The sequence below is a fragment of the Ostrinia nubilalis genome, chromosome Z (assembly GCF_963855985.1).
Source record: "Ostrinia nubilalis chromosome Z, ilOstNubi1.1, whole genome shotgun sequence".
In the NCBI taxonomy this organism is placed as follows: domain Eukaryota; kingdom Metazoa; phylum Arthropoda; class Insecta; order Lepidoptera; family Crambidae; genus Ostrinia; species Ostrinia nubilalis.
In genome coordinates, this window is record NC_087119.1 from 27,583,565 (window position 1) to 27,610,041 (window position 26,477).

The 26,477-nt window shown below is 38.2% G+C and overlaps 2 protein-coding genes across 2 annotated transcripts in view; both read left to right on the top strand.

Moving 5' to 3' along the window:
• Positions 1 to 220: 220 nt before the first annotated feature.
• On the top strand, positions 221 to 15,293 carry LOC135086685 (ubiquitin-conjugating enzyme E2-22 kDa). The gene is made up of 5 exons (XM_063981462.1): positions 221 to 363; positions 2,562 to 2,714; positions 5,090 to 5,251; positions 6,060 to 6,176; positions 10,658 to 15,293. The coding sequence occupies exons 1-5, from the start codon at positions 301 to 303 to the stop codon at positions 10,760 to 10,762; spliced, it is 600 nt and encodes a 199-aa protein (XP_063837532.1). The 5' UTR covers positions 221 to 300; the 3' UTR covers positions 10,763 to 15,293.
• Positions 15,294 to 15,719: 426 nt separating this feature from the next.
• LOC135086468 (bestrophin-4) overlaps positions 15,720 to 26,477 on the top strand; it is a 39,310-nt gene continuing 28,552 nt past the window's right edge. The window contains exon 1 of the mRNA XM_063981194.1: positions 15,720 to 16,051. Coding sequence (XP_063837264.1) covers positions 15,981 to 16,051 — 71 coding nt within the window. The 5' untranslated portion in view covers positions 15,720 to 15,980. The remainder of the gene's footprint in view (positions 16,052 to 26,477) is intronic.

Genomic DNA, 26,477 nt, shown 5'->3' on the forward strand with positions numbered 1-26,477 from the left:
GTTCTTTATAAACTTGTAATAAGTCTTCTATCAAAATGAGTCTTTGGAGTGAAAATATAGTTGTTCAGTCTTCTTTTCAAAGACTGTTTAGTTTTTATCACAGATTATAGAGTATGTCTAAAGGTTTTTATGTTGTTTATAGTGTATGTGTAACCATGAATGAATGTATAAATTTTTTTTTTTGCTTTTAGAGATAGATAAATCAAATGACTTAAAAAGTGGCAACCCCGAACTCGTTTCTTCCTTCATTCCCATTGCCTTCTATTTGAAATAAATTAATACCTCAGTAAATTATAAATAATGGCTAACATAGCAGCGAACCGTATAAAAAGAGAATTCAAGGAGGTCATGAAAAGTGAAGAGGTGAGAATTCTATAGTACCCATTGTTATTTGTGTTATTTGCAACATATAACTTGATGGCACTTACTTGCACTTTTAATAACATGACATATTTTCTTGCAAACATCGATTTACTGTAGTACAAAGTGCGATTGAAAATATTGTGACTAATTAATAATTGTTATCATCTTTAATATGTGTGGCGCCCGCGTGTATTTTTGAAATTTACATGATTCAGCAACTTTTCCCCTCTCATTGTTGCTTGTTTACCTCCTCTCGGAGGCAAATTCAATCTTAGGTTCATACCTTTAAATTGCGGCAATCCGTAAAGTTGGCTTGGGGCTCAATATGTTTGTACTAAACACTGGAGAATGTAGTTGTCAAAAATGTGCAAGTATAAATTGTTTTTGTCATAATGAAATTAATGAATAGGTGGAGGAGGTAGGTACCTACAAATACATGATTTTTAGACTTACAATGTTGGGTACTTTGGCACTGTTCTATCCCATAAGATTATTACTATAAGCAGGCAAATATTGCATATGCTCATGCTCTATTTTTTGTTTGGGATTTTATTTTTTAGAATGCAAGAGCGATTTTTGTGCATACCTTATAGGATATTATTTTGTAACCTTTTGCTTTGTGTGTATGGTAGGTGAGTCAATTTATTATTATTAGACAATATTGTAGGTAAGTAGTAAAAAAAAACGTACAAAACTCTTACTTCACATACCGAAGGCGAGACTTATTTTCCAATCTTTTCGACTTGTAAGTTTACCCATTACAAATACTTTGTTTTTACTTTATATTAATTCAATAATTCCAAACAGTTCAAGCTGCTATAAACTAAAATTCGTAGATAAACTTGCACACAAGAAAATGTGCCTATTTAGTTGGCTTGCAATTTATGTAGTACTAGAGATTGATGGAATTTATATACAGTATGATTGTGATTTCAATCTTCTATGAATATGTTGCTTTTTGTCATGATGTCAGTTCCTAGTCATACTGATAAATGTATCAATCATAACAAACCTTATTTGAATGCTTTCTTGTATTACTTAAAAACAATAATTTGCACCCCATCTATATGTCATAGTCAAAGGTCGATATGCAGTCTCTTCGCGGAATGACTGGTCTATCCTAGGTTTGACCAAAGCCTTCGGGCCAACCCCGAAGTGAATTCTTATTTCGGCCTTTGACTAAGTCAAACCTAGAAGTGCCTAAACTGTTCAGTCAAACGTCGAAACTAAAATAATCTGTTTCGGGCTTTGCCTAGCCAATCCTAGAAACGACTGGCAGACTCAGTCAAAAGTAGACGCAGCGTTACAGAGGCCGGCAGCAATTATAGAAAACCGACCAAGTTCGAATCGGATTCACGTACGAAGGGTTCCGTACGACTCTTTTATTGTTATGGCGAATAGGGATGATTTTTAAAGTGACTATAAAACTAAATATTTTGGGAAAGGCATGAGATACAGCCTGGTGACAGACAAACAGCGAAGTCATAGTAATAGGGTTCCGTTTTTACCCTTAATCCTTTAAGGTACAGAACCCTAAAAATAATAATTTCAAGATCGGTTTAGAAACACTGATAAACTACCGCAGTAAACAAGTTTAGTTATTCGTACTCGTACCTTCACCTAAAGAGAGAACCGGTCGGTAAAGTCTATGTAATAAGTTCAAAATGAAGTGTAGTTTAGTTTAAAGTCTTAATTGAGGTTTGACTAGTCAAACCCCGATTTCATTAAATTCAGTTTCGACGTTTGACTGACCAAATTAGTCTCTCCTAGGTTTGACTAACATTCTTTAGTCAAAGGCCGAAATGTTTGGGCTTTGACTAAGACTTCTAGTCAGACCTGAGGATTGACTAGTCAAACCTAGGAGCGCCTGAGCTTCGAGGTTTGACTATAACATATATCTATATATATAAAAATGAAACCCGTTTCGCGTTGTCACGGCATCACGTGTGAACGGCTGAACCGATTTCGATAATTCTTTTTTTTAAATGTTTGTGGAAGTCCAAGGATGGTTCTTACGGAAAAAAATATTAAGAAAATCTCTACGCTAAGGCGGTACGAAGTTCGCCGGGTCAGCTAGTAATCTAATAAATATCATAACAGGAAAGCAGCATAGCAGCACTCATAATACAGCATCAGAGATAGTAACTACTGGCTCCGGTATTTGATGGGTTTCCATGTTGAAGTGTGACGCTGTGCAGGTGGCGGGCGGCGCCATCAAGCTGGAGCTGGTGGACAACAGCTGGACGGAGCTGCAGGGCGAGATCGCGGGCCCGCCCGACACGCCCTACGAGGGCGGCACCTTCCTGCTCGAGATCAAGGTGCCGGAGACCTACCCCTTCAACCCGCCTAAGGTAACCTGAAATTCTCGACGACCCATAATTCCCCTTCTCATTCAATCTAGTGGCTACTTTAGCAGTTGTCATTATTTAACTGTAGAACCTATGTATGTCCACACTTGCCACAGGATTTCCATTGCTGACATCATTAGCCTTCCCCAATAATTTCAATACTGGATGCCGTCCATCTAGTATTTTGCCTACAAAGGACAGTGGGCAAGAATGTTTGAACTGTGGTCCAATATCTGCATTTGAAGTGTATCATATTTAATTCAATAGCAGTTAAGCTGAATTCCAGCACAAACATTATGATTTTGAAGAATATCTACTCCCAAAACATAGTTTTGTTTGTACTATTTGAGAGCGCAGACATGATACACAATGGCTTTCTGCCATTACAACATTCATCAAAACTACTCGCTAAATTGGTGTGGTTTTGTGAAACACCATCTAAGGGTTTGGTAGTACACATGAAAGTAATTACAAGAAAAATATAAATAAAATTTTAACTATTACTTTAACCCTTAAATGCATAGTGTTGTTGATGATGTTGATAAAATTGTTCGATAGGAATTGTTCTATGGTTTGCTTATTTGGCGTTTCTTTTCAGCTCAAAGCTCTTTTCGAGGTTTATTTCTGCCAAATCAATGTCAAGTGATTACTAAAATAATGTTACAATAGAACATGGGTGTTTTAGTTCTATTGCTTTAACATGGATTTTACGACAACCCACTCGACACTCGATGCCCGCTCAAATTCGAAGTGTTTTAGATTTTGTTTTAATGTTATCAATTTTGTGGTTTCTTATATTTTAATGTATTGAAAGACCATGCTCGCTTTAGATATTGCCCCGCCCCAAAAGCAATCATTTGCCATAATTGCAAATGCTGTTGACCAAAGTTGAGAAATTGGAGCAAAATGACTCAACGTCCAATGTCAAAATGTGTTGGTTGGAAACGACTGGCCACAAGAAAATGTAAAATATTCGCTTCTGCGATATTCTATAAATTCAATATCAATAACGGTATTTTTATGTGACAATCAAAATATAGTCCAATGCGTATTTTGATTTTCGTTAAATTGTGTATAATTTTGAAAATTGCCGCCCGAGGCTTCAGCCTACTCAGCCTGCTGGTAAATCCGCCACTGATCACCCGTGAAACATATTACATCTCATAATTATTACTCTCGGTCCACAAGATTGTACTCAACTGAGACGTTCGACCTCATTTGCGTTGTTTGTTACAGAGAGCATATTTTACAGCTAAATGACGCTAGAGTACATGTCTCAATTCTTTTTGCATGGAGAAAGTGAAAAGTGTTGCGAATATACATTTTGAAAGCCAGCCAAGTCTGACAGTGACTCTGCATTTCGGCAATCCTGAACTCATTTGTGCTTTCTCATGACTGAAAAATTTGTAAATAACAATAGATCATCATATTACAGAACAAAATCTAGCAATTCTTTTATGCAGCGACTCAAGTTCCTACGCAATTGTCAGGCCGCTAATATAGCACTCGCTGCAATGCGGTCTACAGTGCCTGTCCTTGCGTATCTAAGGGGGCTTAAAGGAGAGAATAACTGCTTTTCCGAATCATATGTCTGTCGACAAATAACTTTGCTTACACATATTTACTTGTAAAAAAAAATTAAATGAATAATGTTATAATAACTTTAAAAAAAAAATAAAACCGACTTCAAATGCGTGAATATAAATAATACCTATTCAACAAAAAAATAATCGTTCAAATTGGTTCATAATCGGCGGAGATATTGCGTATAAAAAAGTTCATCCCCAATTTTCCACCCTTGGGGGTGAAATATTTTCTTGAAATTCGCATGAAACCACCCTTTTGATAATACCTATTTAACAAAAAAATAATCGTTCAAATTGGTTTATAATCGGCGGAGATATTGCGTATAAAAAAGTTCATCCCCAATTTCCCACCATTGGGGGTTGTTTTTTTTATTATTAAATTTAAATGGGACCACCCTTGAGGTATTACCTATACGCCGAACAACAAACAGAAAAAACGCGTAAGCGTAACGCGTTCGTGTAACAAACATAGAAAAAAAAACATAAGGGTCGAATTGAGAACCTCCTCCTTTTTTTGAAGTCGGTTGAAAATGAACCGATATTCAAAGTCAAATACCTGCCTTTTTGTATATTAAAAAAAAATTAGACTTCCTGATCTAAATGTATATCGCGGTAGTGTTCCCAAGGCACTACGTAAGGTAGAATTGTATTGTCAGCCCAATCGAGTCTCTCCCTCCCACTCACCCGCGCACCTCCCCGCGTTGCGCCGTCCACACCAGAGCGTCGATGTGACGTCACGGCTGCCAGTACAAACGGTCGTAATAGAGCTTCGACGGGCCCTTGTGTCGGCAGATCCGGTTCATGACAAAGATATGGCACCCGAACGTGTCGTCGGTGACGGGCGCCATCTGCCTGGACATCCTCAAGGACCAGTGGGCGGCGGCGCTCACGCTGCGCACCGTGCTGCTCTCCATCCAGGCGCTGCTGTCGGCCGCCGAGCCCAACGACCCCCAGGTACGAATCATTGCAATAACCCAACTTAACGAGTAAGTTATAGTTAGCTAACGAGAAAACATGAATAACAAAAAAGCCAACCAAAAACGAGAATGGAGAATGGCCCATACGTTTTGGCGTCGCTAAAGTATAGCCCGGCAGGGCGCTTATATACACGTCCCAAATAGCTTGACGGTAGGAGCAGGCCTGTTCATCTCCGCGAGTTTACATCGAAAACAAAACACGCACGATAGCCCACCTACAGGATACTATTCGACAAGGCCTCACAAGCCTCACATACGAGCGAACATTGACTCACGCACGCATATTCTTGTGTATGATGGAAGAAAATAAAGAAAATGGTGTACTTAATACTGTGCAGTATTTAACTGCCTAAATAATAATAAAAACACAGAATGTACTTTTTTTTTAAGTTGCCTCAAGACACTGAGAGGTAAATAAGTAGATGATATTATTCATGATAGTAGGTAATTCATGCAAATCATGTATTTCCTCTTTGGCACCTCACGTCACATCATTTTACCGAAGTCAGCCCTATAGCTTCGGCGCCGTGCCGATCACTGACGTTTGTCAACAAAATGGTGCTTGACTCTTGAGACAGGCTAAATTACACCATATTGTTAATGACATTGAGCATACATTTTTTTTAATACCATCGCGAAGTAAAACTTCTGTACGTAGTACTTATTATTATTCTGTGGTAGGAGGAACATAATAAAATCTTTAATAATAGAAGGTGATATACATATAATTATGAGTTAATGAGGAATGATGGCCCCGGAGTGAAGTGCGTGCTCGGTGTCCGCAGGATGCGGTGGTGGCCAAGCAGTACAAGGAGAACCCGGGGCTGTTCGCCATGACGGCGCGCCACTGGACCTGCGCCTACGCCGGCGGGCCCGCGCTCATCCGCGACTTCGACGCCAAGGTACTGAACTCCCCACAGGGGGACTAATATAACCTTACCATAATATGATTTTAAACTTTCGCGTTCCATTTCAATTAAAATAGTAAGACACGGGTCTTAACGCGACCGTTTGTGACCACGGCTGCAGCATCGCAGCCGAAACGTCAAGCCGTGAGTACATAATGTAACTCGTGAATAAACGTCGCGTTAAGACCCGTGTCTTACTATTTTAATTAAAACCTTACCATGTTCTGCAACATAATATTTTTGCACTAAGCAGCACTCCCTATTTCTTATTTAAGAAGTCGCGACACAGAAGTCTCCCAAGTCATGTGTTATTCTTTTTTCTATTAAAATTTTCACAAGCTTTCAGTCCTTTTGATCAACTCCCTGACGCAGTTTCCGTATATTAGGGTGCTTTCAAATTAAAAGCGTGAGGAAGCGCTGCAGGGTTTTATACAATTTATAGAAGCGCAACGCACGCCGCGTCAGTCACGATGGTGGCTCTGCGACTTCGCTTCTAGAAATTGTATGTGTTACAGTTCAAAACTCATAATCCGTCAAAACCACTTTTGACTGGAAAAGTCAGTCAAAAGTGATATTGATGTTGTTTAGGTTATTTGACCAAAATGAATATTTGCAAATTGCATGTGTCGTCGTGTAAAGTACGGCCAACGAGAAGCGACACCAAATGTAAACAAACCCAATGTCACGGTCATTTGGAATAGCAGGGGTGCATAACTTTTTAATAGTTAGATAGTTAGTTTACATATTTTTGTAGACAATATAGTTTTTAAAAATATCTGGCAAACCATAAAAATAGATGATTTATTGAATTTTGTTTTTGTTATAATTTGAATTATTGTATAATGTACATTTAAATTAAATAACGAGAATAATAATAACATTTCTGCCTCACAATGTGCCCGGTGTATGGCAACAAGCCTACCCCTTTTTCATAGAGACTTAAATATATGTATCGGAAAAATAAAATAAGAACCAACAAGTAGTAACAGATTCGCCCACGTGAATTGCAACAACGAAATACGTTTCAGCTCGTAATGACAACTTCTCAAAATGACAACCGGGTCGCAAAATGTCCACTTCTCGAAATGACAACTTCTTAAAATGTCAACTTCGCTAAAAGACAACTTCTCTTAATGTCTATTTCTCACAATGACAAATTCGCATTTTGTCGACTTCGCATAATGTCAACTACTTGTTGATATTTTATTTTCATTATTTCTAGAGTTCTAGTTCTTCTAGAGTTGTCATCATTCAACTAGAAAAAAATAAAAAAATAAAGGATAATTTTTGTATTATTATTCCATTGTCTTTCATAAACTTTGAATTTTTGACGAATTTGAATATCTAATTACTACACATGATATATCATTGGAAAGAAGAGAAGCTAGAGATGTTTTTAAGATCATTGGCAATCCATTATCACCTTTAGTTTTTTTTTAAATGCAATTTTTTTATCGTGGTTTGTACTTTTGTTAAACTTTGGCGGCTCATAACAAGCTATCCAATCATTATCTGGATCTGAAATGTATTTTATTTGACTAAAGACATATTCGATAATAATATCAAATAAAAAAAGCGGTTGAAAGAAGCGAGAGAAAAAAAATTGTTGCAGTTTTTAGGTCAAATTTTGGAAAAAAATTAATAAAAACAACAATATCAATTGAAGCATTGGGTGCAACAAGGGCGTATCTCGTAAAATTGAGTTTCGAGAAATGGCAATGCCAGATTTTGTATGGAAGGTGGCGTCTTTTTTTTTTTCGCGCGGCCATCGACCAAACTTTGTTTTTTAATTACAAAATAGTGTAATAAACCAAACTTACTATGGCATGTATACCTCTAAACTCAGTCTGAACTGAGTTACGAGTATTAGAAGTTTGATGATTTTCATACTAGATTTGCTTTTTGCGCGCAAGTTTTGTAAGAAATTGCAACAAAATATTGCGCTATTTTTTTATTGCACTGATTCTGCTCCATACTGATGTCTGGAGCCTTTAATGGATAGTATTGTTTGTTTACACATACAATGTCACTATTTTTTGTAATTTCTTACAAAACTTGTGCGCAAAAAGCAAATCTATAGTCTATCCAATATAGCTTGATTAGAATGACAGCTGTCATCAAAAGTAACGACATAACTTTGTAGTAGCGATCAATGAGAGCTAAATATTGGCGGACAAGAAATAATTCACGTCTGACCTACAAACAATATTTTCGACGACAGTGCTTCCAATAAAAATGATAATTTCGTGTAAATGCAGCGTTAAATTACACCAATAAGTAGTAATTCGAAATTATAAAAATCAAGCTAGAGTATTAACGACGTCTCTACAAGGTTATCTCGAGTTACAAAAATGTTAGTGTTGGGACATATCGACAAATGTCATATTAAATTAAAACTATTTTTTTAACATGTTTAACAAAATTTTTTTCTAACTCATTTTTTAACATATTTAAGTCAAGTTATGCGTTTTTCTAAATGTTCACTATTAAAAACCAAAAAACATTTCATTCTTAAATAATCAAACATCGGAAATCAATCACCGGTATTTTTTTGGGTATTCATAGCACCGTTGCTCTAGAAGAGATGCCCACCGCCCTCTAGCGAGAGGAAAAACCACTGAAGAACACTGATGATAATGACTACGACTTAGGTTGTACACCCTTGACATGAATTTTAAATTTTACTGTCTTTAAATTTAAATCATAATTGTCATTTTTATGAATAAAGATATATGAAGAAAAATTGGGTGCATTTTTTCATATCATTTTTTCGAAAACTTATCGATACATCTATGTGAACCGTACGAAACATACCCATCACTAGTCACATTCGTTTGACAGCCGTCATTCTAATCAAGCTATATTGGATAGACTATAGTATGTGAAATCGTCAAACTTCTAATGCTCGTAACTCAGTTCAGACTGAGTTTAGAGGTATACATGTCATAGTAAGTTTGGTTTATTACACTATTTTGTAATCAAAAAACAAGGTTTGGTCGAAGGCCGCGCGAAAAAAAAAGACGCCAATTTCCGGCATTGTCTTTTGACGGTGAAAGTTTCAATGTCTTATATTTTTTTAATGTTTATAATTTGACTTACACTTACTTTATTATTTGTTAGTCCCATGATTTAGCAATAAGATTAAGGTATTATAACTATTTTAAAGCAATCGGTAACATCTTTTTTACTTGTGTTATCCGCCCTTGTTGCACCAAACTGGTAAACAGATAGGGCGTTAGTTAAATTTTTATTTTTTATGGAATATAAATAACAATTTGAATACTTATTTTATTAATTGTAATTAAAATGTAAGTCAAACATGTGTATTTATTTCAATCACCGTTAAAATATTAAACTTTCTTAATATTTTTTTCGACTTTCGTGTTTTAATCAGATGTATCAAAATATTCACTCGACTGAATCTTTCGAATCAGCTGCAACTGGCCTGGAAGGTCCAGCCTGATCCTCCAGGCCTGCCTGGAAGGTCAGGACCAGTTTCAACCACTCATTTGGCTCACTTTTAGCTAGGTCCACGGATCAAGTCGCCGGATTTGATTTTTAAATATTTTCTTCTTTTTTAAACTGGTTGCCGCAGTTTCCAGAGCTAAAAAGGTGAACCTTCAATATTTTTGTTAATAAATTAAACACCAAATCAACACAAATCTACTCTAGAATCTTAGAGTGAGTCCATTTGCCGGAGGAATAAATAATTGAAAATTCAGTCTGGCGACTTGATCCGTGGACCAATCTAAAAGGGGGCCAAGTCACTGGAAGACTCAAAATTAGTCTTCAGTCATTTTTTACATTAATAAGTTTTTAAAAACTGCATACAGGTCGAATTTAGATGCACTTTTGTTACTGTGTGCAACAAGGGCGTAGCGCCACTTGTGACATAAATTATTCTCACGCCATCAGGGAGCGTCTGATCGAAACCAGTTTTTGGGATGTTAAACAAGATGGTACAGTGCATGTTTTGATATAATAACATCAAAACGGACTTTCGGTACCGAACGCCCTTGTTGCTCCCAATGCTTCAATTAATAGTTCACTAAGGGTCGAATGGGCGAAGTTGTATTCTTAAAAAGTTTGTCTAACCTTCTGCCAAACAACCTGTATTGCTAATTATATGTATACAAATTATTTTTCAAAAATATTCTGCATACGAGTATGTAGTATGCGTAATATGGATAACCTTGAAGTGTCATACCGATCATCTTAAGTGAAAAAGACTATAGTTGGCCGTACTTTAAGCAAAACATGACTGAACATTTTTCTGTGTAACATCTGTATATACCGTGTTTTAAGCAAATAAATGTATTCTTATTGACCAAGGGCATCAGTCAAAACTACTTTTGACTGATTTTTGCAGTCAAAAGTGGTTTTGACCGATAATGCGTTTTGACTGTAACATAATATGAAAAGGCCCGCGCGGGAGCATGGGAGTGCAAGTGGAGTGTGACGGCGTGTGTGCGCAGGTGCAGCGGCTGCTGGACATGGGCGTGGACGAGCACCAGGCGCGCGTGGCGCTGTCCACCTACGACTGGGAGCTGGAGCGCGCCACCGAGCAGCTGTTCAGTTAGTGCCGCCGCCGCCGCCGCCGCCGCCGCGCCGTGTCCGCCTCCTGCGTGAAGTAACAGCGCCATCTCTGCCAATCCGTTCTTCACACTGACGTTCACCTGCACAACTTTTTCAATCAAACATCGATCTTAAACAGCTAAAAGCTAATATATACCCAAATATAATATATTATACCTTAGATTACATTAAAAAGATGTGCATGTGTGTGTATGTGACATTAAATTGAATACGCATTTGTTCTGTAAACAGTTTAGGGGCGCTACATATAATGTATAAATGAGCTGGCAAATTCGATTAGACAGTTTATGTTGGATATCAAAACTTTCCCGAAGAAGGCATTGCTACTCGCCCCGGGGTTCCTAGATAAAGTAACATTCCAAATTACTTAAAAAGCAGTACATTTACATCGTTTCATCGATACAAAATTTATAAGGATTGTTACATTACCTATAAGCACTAGCACAATGTCTTCGTTCTTTTATGCAAGATAACTAAACCATGCTGACAAAATAACTAAACCAACTGAATGGTGCTATGGAATAAGCCCATGTGTCCTGTGATGACCAAACGGAAACAATGTCCTGTATTAAGTGGTCAAAATGGTTACATAAATATTGTCTCTAAATGTGCTACAACGACATAAATTAGAATATTCACGTACAAAAAGAAAAAATAAGATTACCATAAGGTACTTTACTGTAAGTCGTAAAGATCGCGCGTACAACGCGCGGCGCCGGCGCCCGCGGCGGTAGCGGCCTGCTCACTTTAGTCGATCTATGTTCCATTAATACTATTTACCTTTAATTTACATAAGTATAGTACAAAACAATGAAATCGCAGACTCATCAACGCTATTGTTCAATTTTGATGTTGTTATTTACACAGCCTTTGATTCATCAAAATGACATTGGGAACTTTTTGCCCCACTTTTCGAAAAGTAGCGGACACAAACGAAACCTATCACAGATGATACATACTAATATCCAATGAATTTCCGTGCATTTTTTTTTTCTCTCTTATATGGGAATATTGAGAAAATGAAGTTTTAATATTTTATTTTATTTTACATTTAGGTAACATTTTTGACGACCTCGGTGGCGGAGAGGCGCACACACCGGTTTTCAAGGTGTGCCGGGCCAATCCTGAGGTCCCGGGTTCGATTCCCGGCCGGGACAATATAGAAAATGATCTTTTCACATTGTCTCTGGTTTGGGTGTGTTGTGGTTTGTCGTTCCCGATTTCCATAACACAAATGCCTTAGCTACTTATTTTGGGTTGGAGTAATATATGAGATGTTGTCTAATATTAATTTAAGTATTTATAATATTTTATTTATTTATATTATTTTATTTATATTTTTTATTTATTTATATTATTTTATTTACTTTTATTGGTTACTCTGCAATGCCAAACAACATAACATATTAAAATATCAAATCATTTTAGACAAATATATTTTCAACTTAGACTCGTCATATCTCAGAATTCCCATATATCACAACATAGCGCTTTAAGTGAATATACCTACAAGTATAAAGCTTTGAAATAAAATACGTTTCATCTTTGTCCGCCGTGGGGCATTTTCTCATATTAAAGTTCCCAATGTCCTTTATTTCACACTTCACACGTACTATGTTGACGCCTAAGTTCATTCTAGGCGATGCGGTCGCCGATGCGAGTCTACTCCGAATAACGATCGAGGTCGTTTTCCAATTCCAAAACATCCGAGTTGTTGGAAATTTTGGTGAACCCTATTCCAGATGTTACCGAGTCCTTCATTGTTTTTCGAGATTATAAACAATTCAATTGACAATAATAAACGTACGAACGATAGCAAAGAGAATTAGATTTAGAGGTTACGGCGTAACGTCGCTGCATCTCCGTCCATGGCTGGCGAGGGCGGCCCGGCCGCGCGGGGCGGGGGGGCTCGGCGTGGCTGCGTTCGTGATCTATTCTTTCGAACGTCACTTCCGTTTAAGGTTGAATGCACCGTTTGACAGGAGCCATCTTGCGCGCTTACGTAAGGCAAGCTGTTGCCCTATAAGGGCATAAGTACTATCTAGGAATTTCATATTGATTTTTAAAGTAAAGGGACGTCGCGTTGGGTGTTTTTAAAGCTAGATATGATAAATATTTTATATGTAGGTTGCCTAGCCTTGGAACAGGCACGTAATGTAAATATTATTAGAAAATAATTTGAAATACATGATAACGTTAAAATATCTTTGAATATGATTATTATTAAATGTAAAAAATATATTAATTAATTGTATAACCTTGTCGCTTGCCTGTCAAACGATGCAGAATAGCCCTAATTTAAGAAAACATTGATAAAATCACTATTTTCATTTTGTAGAATGTAATATTTTTAGTATATTTTTGTTGTATAGATAGAGAGAATGAAAGTAAAGAGGGTGCGCAGTACTGTTGTTTCAAGTTGGCCGCGGGCGCGGGACGGCTCATGCGCTGGACCCGTCAGGTTATCTTTGAACAACTGACAGTGTCCCAAGTCTCGATCGCAAGTACGACACTCAGTAACTGTTGTGCTGTCGGAAGAAGCGTAAACTTTAAAAAATAGTACTGTGTTTTTTTTCGAAATGTTGTAGTTTCGAAGTAATATCGGTATATCATTATGAAATAATTTTTGTACGGAACGTTGAACTCTTATGCGCGTTGATAACTGTTTACAATTGGCAGCAGACCCCGGGCACAGGCCCGAGATCCGGCACTGGCGGCACTTCAACGTAGCGAAACGTTTCATCAGCACATCAGACTAATTTTATTGCTAATTTTAATTTATCACAACTGCTTTAAGATGCCGCCGTGTTCAGCTTGGCGTGCTGCCGTCTTACATAAGTAGTCTGTAAACGCTTGACTATCGATGGAGGAGCAGGTCAATATAAAAAAGTGCATAAAAGTCTTGCCTTAAACAGCTAATAGAGACTGTGCTATCCCGACAAAGTCGTTCCATTTAGGCGTATTTATATTACAGCTATTTTGAATAATGTAGGTAACGTAGGTCTGGCGGCCATGGGATCTGAACAGACATAATAACTCCCGCAGATCATATTACTATTTTAATACAACTAAGTCTACGATGTAGGTATAAAACACGTTTTGTATATCACTGGGAATAAATCCCGTGATTGTGTCACGCACGCCGCGGCGCGGGGCTGGAGACGTCGCGGCCCGCGGTCGTCGTCCCCGGCGGGTAGGTGAGGGCGTTCAATGTTCATTCATTATTTGGTGGAGGTAGTCGTGAGAAAATGCGAAATAAGAATAAATCTTTCATCGTATCCCATATTATTTAATTGTTGAATTCATAGACAATGTAATTTTTCTAGTTTTATCTATGTTCAATGGTAGGTAACAGAAAAAAAAAGCCTTGCTTAAAATTAAACTTGATTTTTGCCTAAACTTGACTTAACGGAACAAAATTAGACAACAGACGCCGGCGCACTAGACACGAGTCGTGTCGAGTCATCGGCATCGGGAAACCCTTAACCCGTGTGCAATACGATATCCGTCCTGCTTTCGTGCGTCGCAGTCTCACACCACAAGGGTTGTTTTGTTCGTGCATACGAATCGATGCTAGTCGAAGAAGCTTGTGCGCACCGTGGCCGCGTGGCCGCGTGGCGGGGACGCCGACGTCGCGCGTCTGCTGCCGCTCCAGGCTTGGGTAGTCGACACCTTATCACCCTAGACTCAGAGACACAACTCAGTCAACAGAGACAATTTAGTCCTGAAAATCCAATACCTTTCTCTATGGTGCAAAATTATATTTAATATAAATTGATTTAAAGCCTATTGACAGTTCATAAAAAGTGGGTAAATTGACTAAGAGGTGCCAACTAAATATAACCCAATTTTGAAAGCGGCACAGCGGAAAGATGTATTGTTGATCATCCACCTCCAAGAAGCTCTTCACGTGCTTCCATAACGGTAGAGTCGTCAAGTAAGGTCGTAGAAGGTTGTATTTAGTTCCTGCAGGGGACAAGCGTCTGCGGGACACGAGTGTCACTCAACCGTTTGTGATTTTTTGATCAACCCAAATGATCGAAGAGTTTTCATAACTAAGTTTTTATAACGCAACTGTGCTAAGTTATCGTGAATAGCACTAGTTTAGACCATCTTTACCGGCCGGTCCCCTCGCCGTGTCCCGCAGGCGCGCCGCGGGCGCCGGCCGTCGGACCTCTGGTGGAGATGTAGTTGCTGGTGCGGTCTCTGGAGCCAGCTCCGTGGAAGTGGCGCGGGCGTCAGGGTCGGGGCGTGGGACTGTTCTATATAAGTTAGGCAAGTAATATAGTACAGATGGTGTCGTTCACATTGCACTCATGTTGTAAAAATGTTCTAATAAATAAATATGAAAATGCAATTTGGCCATAATGATGTAAAACGATACAAACTCGGGAGATGTTAATGGCGATACTGTTCTAGATATATATTAATTATTATTATATTATTAATGTACTTAGTGTGATTTCTATTTTTATTAAATACCTCTTGACATTGAAATATAGAAGTTTGTAAGTAGACCGGTTTTATTAATTCTGACTGACCCTCGATACAGATACGAATCCCGCAATGTCACGAGACCGATGACGGATACCTTTTGCGAGTATAAGCGACGAGAGAATGTGATCCGGGCGACCAACCGGCCGACACTGACGAAGCGCGTGCCACCGATCACCGATGCCACGGCACGACGACTCGACTGTTTTTACTTTACGACAGCGTAGACACAAGGGGCTCTCATAAATCAACGTGCACATACGTGAAGGTCAAAGCTGAATAATAAAGCACCTGTTGCGTTACAAAGCCGACCGCACCTACGCCGTGCGCGCGCGCGGGCGGCGCGGGCGACAAGTGCAGGCTGCGCGGCGGCTGCGGGGCGGGGCGGGGGGTGGCCGCTGCCTGCCGCCCGCGCCCGCGCCGCCCGCCGCCCGCCAGTCGCAGCCGACGAGCCGAGCGGACGCCCGCGCTCACCCCACGCTCGCCACCGCTCGGAGGGCAGCGTCACATCATCAGAATGTGACTAAACGAGTGTACGCCACCGATGGTCGCTTCCTTCGCCTTCCCTGCGACGTTGACGTCGACAAACTTTTATCACTTTCTAACGTATTCAATTTTCCGCGTGTGTCTCGCTTCGTACTCGCGACAACAAAACGTGTGTGTGTATAAATAAATATTAATTGTATAGTGCGTTAAGCGGTACCCGACATGACTATATCTTATGCCGGCGAGGTCCCCAACGGTAGCAGCTTCGGATGCTTCTGGAGGATCCTTCTCAAGTAAGTGCACGAGCGACGCCGGCGCCCGAACAGCTGTTCGCGCACAGTGTCCGCCTCGGTAGCCGTCGGTCGCCTATTGTGACGTGAGGTTTGTGTTCGTTTATAAAATAACCCGCGGTTCTCAGAGCCGTGCCCGTGTTTACGTCGCGCGATCGAAAGTTTGTTATTGGCTGTGCAGCGGCCGAGGATCGCGCCGACCTTGGCGCTGCCGGGGCTGATGAATGCCAGCCCGCGCCGCGACGAAAGGCGGCGAAAGTAACCGTGACGCATGCGCCGATCGAATCAAACCTGATTCGACATTACTACGCTGCTGTGATTTCCTTTTCATGTCAATTTCTTTACTCCTATTAGAACGACTACTGAACTCCTGCCTCATGTGCCATATTTCAATCACAATTGTTAAATGCGCTCCAACCTCTGATGGTTCAGAGCAGTCCTCAGGCACGCACTCCTCCCGCGCTGGGCCGTCGACGTAGTCAGCTGAGGTACCGCTAGCTATGCGCGGAGCTGGACACGACTCCTATTATTTATTTTGCTTATTTCGCAAACGCGTTATAAGTCAACGGTAAATGCAATAAGTCACAATGAGTCGAACTTGCAACAACGCGTACTACATAACAGGACCTGTCGGATTGTTCTCGTTTTGCTCACGTTCTACACAATACAGACTGTTTCTCTTTGTTAATCCAAATAGTAAAAGCGCTTCTAAAAGACTATTTGCAAATAATAAATGACTTTATGACTAAATTATGTTCGTCCTCTATAACTGCTTGTATTCTTGCATTCGGATGTTATGAACTTACGAAGCAATAAATGATTATGATTGTCGCTGGCAGATATGAATGAGACCTAATAACAAAGGCCTAGGTAGTACTGGTGGGTGTAATAAATAAATAATAAAATAAAATAAATATCCTTGGACATTTTACACTACGCTTCTAGTCCCAAACTAAGCAAAGCTTGTACCTACTATGTGTACTAGACAACGGATATAAACATACTTGAATACTTTTTTTTTTGTAAATACATACCTATTATACATAGAAACACCCAGACCCATCACAGAAAATAAAATTCATCATTTTGAATTTCTGCCCGGCCGGGAATCGAACCCGGGACCTCTCGGCATAGTAGTCCTTTCCGAACCACTACACCAAACGGCCGATAATAAAAATGTAATTGTTACTCGTTTTAGATTTTACCTCTTGCTTGACACAGTGCTAGCTTATCGGATATATCTATCGGATGTACCTATAATATACAGGGTGTTTGGCGGAAGGTTAGACAAACTTCGTGGGTGTATAGGTAAGGTCATTTTAAGAATACAAGTTCGCCCATTTTACCCTAAGTGAGCTACTTTTTTTTAATTGATATTTTTGTACCGCTAAGAAAGGATTTTGCGAAACTCCACCTCTAAGGGGGGTAAAACGGGATTCACGCGTACGAAGTCGCGGGCGGCCGCGGCCGCTATTACTTATATGTATACTTTAAAATATACATACTTATAGTAACACCCACACCCGTCACAGAAATTTAAAATGTTATCATTTTCTGCCTGGCCGAGAATCGTACCCGGGCCCGGGACCTCTTGGCATTCTAGTTTGGTTTGAACCGCTACACTAATATTGTGACTAAACGGCCATCCAGGCTAGGATCTTGGGATCTTGGTTTGGCAGCGCCAAAAGGAAGGGAGGGGGAGCGCTTTGTGAAAAAAAGGGATTCACAAACCTCAAGTTATAATAACGAAGTCATGAGCACGGTAAACTTTTTAGGGTTCCGTAGTCATCACAAGGAACCCTTATAGTTTCATCATGTCCATCTGTCCGTCCGAGGTTTTGCTTGGAAACTATTAGCAAAAAAAAAGTCGAACTCGGTGCGCGATGACTGCGACTCGCACTTGGCCGGTTTTTATACATACAGGATGTTGATTTCAATCCTCGCCATTTTTATTTAGGTGATCTAATAGGATGACTTACACAGGGTGTGGTTTTGTAAAACAACGCTCATCTCAGGGGTGGTAGTACACATGAAAGTAATTACAAGAAAAATATAAATACAGTTTTAACTATTACTTTATGGGTAGTAATTAAACCGGCTTCTTTTTAATAGCATTTTTGTCCTCAAAAAATGTATGTTGTCCTCTGAATTACTTCTTAAGTCAGCCACAATCAATGCGCACCAATAAAGCACTATTTTAGCCACTATTTATCTTAGATGTTAGCCTCTGTAAATATAACTTAGCATGGCAAATATTATTTAGCATCTAAAATTTCGAAGTAATTTGCTTTAATGATACACGATCAGATTAAACTATTTATTTATTTTGGCTTTTCAACAATGAGTACACTATTGAAATTTAAAATACTTATTTAACTCCCTAAATATGGCGAGGATTGAAATCAATACCCTGTATAAGGCCTAAAATAAAATAAAAGGTATTTAATTCAGGCATAGCCCATAAAAGTGTAGGTAAGTAACAAAAGTCTTGAATAAGCCTAGACTAGAAGGTGCCTGGATGCTGGCGGCGCAGGGCCGGACTTTGTGGAAATCGAAGCCTTTGTCCAGCAGTCAGTGGAAGTCATTCGACTGAAACGAACGAAAATAAGCCATAAGCTCCATGCGGTGTGTAACTATTAACTTTTGTATGTAATTAACGATTGTTATTTGAATTGGTCAATTTGTGAATTGGACCATTTGGACAATTTGCGATTTCTACAATGTGAGAATTGGACATTTTGTTTTGAGCCCGCTGGACATTTTGCGAATTGGACGAAATGCGTCCAAACGAAAATTCATACTCGTACCTATATCGAAAATATTTGTTATTACCTAACTAAGAACGACAAAATTATTTTGCAACGAATCATATTATCCGTGATTTCTCTAATTAATTAATGGAGTGATCCGGTTTAACCTTAGGATACTATCGGCCCGCCCGCGCCGCCCCGGCTTCGCACGGGTAACATACATACGTTAAGGGTATACAGTAAGTAATTAACTATTATAAAAAAATTACTATAATAAAAAAAATACTATATTAAAAAATTAAATATTATATATTAACCTTTAACTGGTGACCTGTACCTCTATTACGAAAAACTTTCGAGTTCGTTTCGTTGCGTATTCAAAGTGCCATCGAAAAATTTTGTATGAAAAATTAAACAGCGCCCCCTATATTATAGCCGCCCTAGGGGGCGCTGTTTAATTTTTCATACAAAATTTTTCGATGGCACTTTGAATACGCAACGAAACGAACTCGAAAGTTTTTCGTAATAGAGGTACTGAAGTCAACAGTGCGTATTTGGTGAGGTAACGTCTAAGAGACGTCAAAGAAAAACTAATGTACAAAAAAATTGGCTAACGTAAATTAAGTTTGAGGCCAAGCATTTAGTAAAATATATAGTTATACAAATAATATAAAAAGATGGTTTAAAAAACCAACAGTTTTTGGTACAAAATCAGTCTTTATTTGAGCAAAGTACTTTTCATCAAAAAAAAAGTTAGAATCCTAAAATGGGCATTCTAGCCCTCAGAAATGCACTTTGGGACCTTCTTATCATTATTTTTAGATTGTTTGTTTAGATATTAATCAACAAAACTCAGCTACTAAAGCTATCCTAAGATAAGAAATTAAAAAAACTACAATCATCAAAAATCACTTACTAGAAATGATCACGTCTACAGACATCACAATTTTGCTTGCAGCAATTTAGGCACATAGGTTTATCACAATAGGTTCAAGTGAACCTAGTACGTTTTTTTACATGGCTAGGATAAATGTCACGTGTTCTTTTAACCCCAGGATGGTTTTGGGACGACGCAGAAGTCGGTCTAGGTGGTAATTCATCAACACCAACTAAACGCAGCTCTCGGGGTAGGGTAGTAATAATTATAAGCCCGGAGTTTCAATTGACGTATAACTAAACAGCTATCCAATGATAATAAGAAGCTGCCCCTAGATACCTTGTTAGTATTGTCGCAATCATTGTATAAGACTTCAGAATTTATTTCTGAAAAATATCGACTAAGCTAAGCTATAGAATATGGTCATACATAGGCCAATAAGGATGTTGAATAGTTGAAATACTTTGTTCCACCTCATCCATCAACCCCTCCTATTTCGTTAGGACACTGTTATTCAATGGTGGAGGTGTTGGTTTCGTCTCCAGATTGCTCAGATTTGGTAACATGCTGACTTTCTAAAACGAAGTCAGGATCACCTATATCGTCGTCAAAATTACTGCACTCGTCGTCACTCTCTGTTAGAAACTCCTATATTATACCTCGCTGACTAAGAACCCTTCTTCTTTTGGCAGACCTCGTTTGTTCATCGTGAGACATTCTATAAAAAATAATACAATACATCACCACCGCTGTGACGTTCCTCAAACACTATGAAGTTGTGTAAACTAACTGTGAGGTGACGAACAACAGACGCATAGGTAGAATACACATTAGCACTGACCTGACGTCTGTGAGACGGCGAAAGCTCCACACAGGCAACACAGGAGACCCTGAGCTCTTGCGCCCCCTACTGAGCGAAAGTGTATGGCAAACGCGGAAGGTACCAAAACGCACGGGGAGAAGCGACAAAAAGGCGGAGAGATAAATAAAAAAAACGAAATGCGGTGTCTGAGAGACGGGCAGGTCACCAGTTAAAGGTTAAAAAGATGTTCATTAGAAAAAAATTGAAGTTTAAAATTATGGTTTTAATCTAATAATCCTATCTAACCTTAAGAGGTATGCTGTGGGTTTCTTGTAGGTACCTACATCAAATAATATTTATTTTTTTATTATACTTCGAAGTAGTATAGTAGTATCGAACCCGGAACCTCTGGGCATAGTAGTCCGTTCTGTTTAGGTGTTAGAGGTTCCGGGTTCGATTCCCGGCCGGGCAGATGTAGTACCTACCTATATCCGTTAAGCTAGCGCCTAGCACCCTTAACACAAGCATATTAGTTGCTTACCTTGGGGCTAGCTGGCGCTGTGTGAAATTGTCCAAAGATTTATTTATTTACTTATTTATTATTTATCTGTGAAATTTTCATAGTCGTAGGTCTATAGTTTGACGTGTACCCCTACTTCTTCGTTATCGATGGGGCTTTGTATGTACAAAGGGGAGGCCTGGTGTAAAGATGCTGATTATGCTGATAATCAGCATCTTTACACCAGGCCTCCCCTGATAAATAACCCCAAATTATTACCTACCTACACCTTCGTTCTGTGCTCTCGTAGCTGAACCCATTCGACGTTCGCGTAATTGTTGCTAAACGGCTAAGTTAACAGCAGTTTGTGTACTTAATGTTTTCGTATTTTTCATTGTAAGTAGGTTACGAATTAGAAGGCCGGTTGACACTGAACTTAGTAATTAGTAAGCGGTGCCTAAGCGTCAGTGCAAGGCTGCGCCGAATCCGTAGCCCATGATTTGGTATTCCGCGCAAGACCGCGCTCCTCTGTTCGTGTAGAGGCGCGGCACATGTGACCTGTCGATCATGGCCGCGTTAAAGGAAAAAATACACTCTGTTAATCAATAATTATTTCGCACAACATAGACACGAATATCTAAGGTGAATTATTTTTTTTTTTTAATTGGAAAACATTCAGCTTAATATTTTCTGACATTTTAAATGTACACATCACATTGTGTACCTAGGTAAGATGACTAGGCGAGGTGGGCGCAGGTTTTGTAATTTAGGACTAATAGGTAACCTACAACCAATATGCACACTACACTGTTCCACCAAACTAAGTAGGTACAGCTTGTTCTCACGTAGCGGCGTAGCATGGGTTGGCACCCGGGGCGGAAGTTGGATACGATATGATTGCGTAGAGTTGTATGTGGCATGCTCCAGAGCACAGAGAAGCGTCTGGTGATAAGCACCCGATGGCCTTGCGCCCGCGCCGTCCTTGTCGTATGCGCCAGTGGCATCTAATCTGCACGACTGAGTTGGCACTCCGTTGTCACCACTGATGCTTGGCAGTTTGGCACCAGGGGTGGACGGATTTTGCTGATACAGTATTGCTTTTTAAACATTAGACTTTTTTCGGCAAATAGGCTTTGAAGAAGCGCTTCTGTGCTGAAGAAGCAGCGCAAGAAACTCGCCCTTGTTGACACAACACAAGATAGACCAATATGTGGAGTAATGTGGACCCCACTACAGCATAGACAGTGACCGAAGTTAAGAATAAAAGTAAATTATAAGTCAAAAAGTAGGTACTATAGGTAATTTGAAGTGATTTCCAAGAATGTAGTGGAACATGTTATTAATAATATGATTTGTGTAGAGAGAGACATGCTACACGTTTCCAGGTATTGAGTATTTAGTTTTATTTGCATTTAACACTAATATCTAGTACCGACATACTAACAGTTAAAGTAATGAAGAGAACCTGTGACAGTGTGTCTATTGTATCATCATTTTCTTTACCTCTATCAACTATTAGATGTGTCATCAGCACATAACACAATAATGTAACATAATTATGTAGGTATACATACATAATACTTACTTAGGTAGATCTTTTGCAAAGTAAGGTAAGTCCATATTAAATATGGAACATCAAATATTGATGAAGAGCTCCAAAAGACTGTTCCGCATACTAGGTAGGTACAACTTTTCGGTTTCTCACTCTCTGTGAGGTGAGATACAGTTGAGATTACGAGTTTAATAGATGAAGTGAATGACACATAATAAGCTATTTTACTCGGGTGACGCCGCGGGCAAAAAGTTTAGTGTATAAAAGTGGCACAAAGGTACTTTTGAATTATTTATTCTAAACAATAAGGGAAATATAAGACGGAATAAGTGTCTAATGTAAGTAGTGAGGCACACGTGCGCGTGCGCCGACTGGCCGCCGCAACCTCCGCGAGTGTGAGTTATCGACTGAAACGTGCCTCGAACCAATTGGCCAAATTACCTACTTATTATTTCAAACGCTTGTGACTGCTACCACGCAATTCTTTACAATTAATACTTAGATGGATTAGGTTAAACGGTAACGGTAAATATTATGTTCCTTGTTTTATAAAGCTTTTCATTCTTATCTCATTTGTAACCGTGAAAACAGACCTCTTTGCAAACCATTCGGCCAATGTTGTATGCTTATTCCTTCACTAGCTTTTGCCCGCGGCTTCACCCGCGTGAAATTTAGTTTGTCACAGATCAATAAATTATTATAGCCTAAATGTTATTCTAGGTTATAAAGACTAATACTGTAACGTTTCATCAAAATCCGTTCAGTAGTTTTTGAGTGAAATAGTAACAAACATCCATCCAGACGTCCAAACTTTCGCATTTATAATATTAGTTCTTATTTTTTCCTACTTGTAGAGTCCTACCTAATTTATTAGTTGTCTCCTATGATCTGAGGTTGTCTCAAAGAATTACCTAGGTAAACATAAGAAGTTAAGATTTACTTACATAACTGGGTCATTCCACAAAAATATGTCAACTCTTAGTCCGCGCCACATTTCACATGAAATATTTGTTAATATTTTATTCCAAAATTGTTAAATAACAGCTCGCAATGTGCTTTATTCATCACCCATTTATATTTTTTGAAACTATTTTTAATACATCTTAAATTACTTTTGAATGACCCAAAACGTCATTCCCTAGGCATGTCCGTACTCCAAAAGTTTGTGTTTTGGGACCCACATTTATAAAAACATCAACTTTATCCTTTGTTTTAATTAACGAATAATCAATTTAAATGTATATTACACCAAATTCTATTAATATTTTGCGGTTTCAATAAACAATGAATTGATTTTCTTAAGTTGAAAAAATGTCCACAATTTTTATCGTCATTCCCTCGCCACGCACTGATTTTATAATTTTGCGCTTTAATATGTATGTAGAGTGAATGACATTTAGTTGAGTTTAAAGTACGACACGAAGTTATCCTCAGACCATACTGGCTTTGCGGTAGCCGTTTTTTGAATTAGTGCAAACGCGCCAGTTGTTGCGGAAACATAATGTTGATCCAGTCACTACGTCAGTCCCTAGTTGAGTAGCTTTATTGATTATAATAGGAAATTGTATATAATTTAATAGTATTTATGTGTGGTTTTTCGGCCATTTTCGGCACATCGTATTAAACATCTTATAATATAAAGTTAATCTGCATTTGTGTTAAGTTTTACTCCAAATCGTCAGTCCCTAGTCGTCAGGCCCTAGCTTTTAATGGTGCAAGGGACAAACGTATATAGTAGGAAATGACGTTTATAATAAAGTAATAATAACAAAACAACTATAACATGTTATATTAATTTGTCTATAAATGTTAAGGTTATAAGTTTTATACTTTATTAAAAGTCATAAAGGAGTAATGTAGTATGAAGAAATAGAAAATTATGATTTCTCCTAAAATAAAGCATAAAGTGACTGGCCCTTTTAGATATTAACCTCGTAAGTCCTGTGTTTTTTCAACAGCAGTATTCGTATCTGCCGGATGTACTATACCAAGTACAAACTAAGGAATGTGCTTCAGACCGAGATAAAGTATTGACGGTTTTACATAGTTTTTTAAGCGTTACCTTATGTTTTGTATTTTTTACTGTAAGTTTAGCATCTTTAGCACCTGTTTTAAAAGAAAAATATTGAAAATAGTTTGTACTCCTGTAAGTACGTTAGGCTTTTTATACAGTGTAAAAAAATAATCTTATTAAGATAGTTTTATTTAAATATTTAAAATAAATCATATTTTTCTTCTAAACGTCACTTAAGTAAGCAATAATTATAAAATTCAGTCTTTAAGACAAAATTATTTGGCCTTAGCGTTTTATATGGAGAATTTCACCAAAATTAATTTTTCCATACTAATTTTTTGTGATTTTTTAAAAAAGCATAAATTTAAATTTAATGAAATTTTGTAGATAGATTGAAACAACATTAAGCTATAAAAAAAATTAAGACATTTTTAAAAAATTGGTATCTGTATAAAAATATATTTATTTTTGTTTAATGGAAACGGACGACAATTAGGACGAGCTGTCTTTGAAGATTAAATTCTAATTTAAAAAATAAAATTAAGTTTAACATTTTATACGCAAAAGTAAGCCCTTGAAGTCAAATTTCAAATAAAAAAAGAATGATGGACATAGCTATACTATGAAAGAAATTACATAGTAATGAACATTGAAGAAAAAAAATCGCTGATTTCATACCTAATACAACTTTCATACTATTATTTGTGTAACCAACGCCTAACGTACTATATCAAGTACAAATTATTTTGACCGTTCATGAACCTCCTAAAATACTAAGTTTCTTTTTAAATTTTGTTTAATTTATAGAAACTATAATTTATATTTACTGATACATTTAAAAAACAAGACAAAAAACAAAAGATTACTTTGATACAAACAGATAAACTATCCTCGTGCCGGCCGGCAATCCGACCGCGTGACCATTTTGCGAAAAAAATACACTGACACTGACAGTTGACGTTACCTGTCTACCGTGGCAGAATTGACCATAGAGTATTGAATGAGTATGGTCGTATCATTTTTGCCATTGTAAAAAAACTACCCGGTAAATGGGGAAAGAAAAATTTGTACTTGGGTAAGTACATTAGGCAGTTACTCTTGCTATGTAGTTTAAATGTCAGGTCTGAACTACTATGCTTAGTTTGTACTTGTACAAGTACGCGGGGACTTACGAGGTTAAATAATTAATAAATAAACTATAATTTAGACTAATAAAGTATTCAAAAGCATCTTAAAAAAGTTTGGGACAAAATGACGTCGAAAATATACAGATTTTTGTGGAATGACCCAACTAAACTTACACCTGTTGACCCAGTTGTTACTAATTAATATCTAAATTATAAAAGATTACAGGCACTTACGCTGACTTTGCTACACGAAACCTTCTTTAGACAGCAGTGATTAGCATTGCCACCTTGGATGAATGAACCGCATAATACAAAAATCGGTTCTACCTACCTACATCACAACGGACTTGGGACAAAAAAGCAAGATGTGGAAAAAGCGTCAAACTCGAATTTAAAAAAAAATTAAACAAACTTCACTGAGATTTAAAATGAACCTCTGCTTGGTTGACTGTAAGAAAATATATTGTGAAGTGAACGAGTTCACTTGTTTATCATTTTTGCAAGGCGCATCCGGAGGGCTAAAAATCAGGAGAGCCGCTAAAAGCGTGCAATGGCACCCTTAGAAAGACCGCGGCCTTAGTTGGCCTACGAGCACAGCCCGGCCCTTTCACGAGTGTCTTGTGGGTTTATGTGTGCTGAAAGACATTTTTCATAAAATTTTGAACCTTGTCTCTCGCTAAATACTTAGTTGTACTATTCGTGAAACAATAACATTTTGCTGGGGAAAAATGATTACGAAATCTCAACATTCCGCGGCTGTTCTATGAATATTCAAAGACTTAGACGCGCTAAAGCGATTAGATATGCA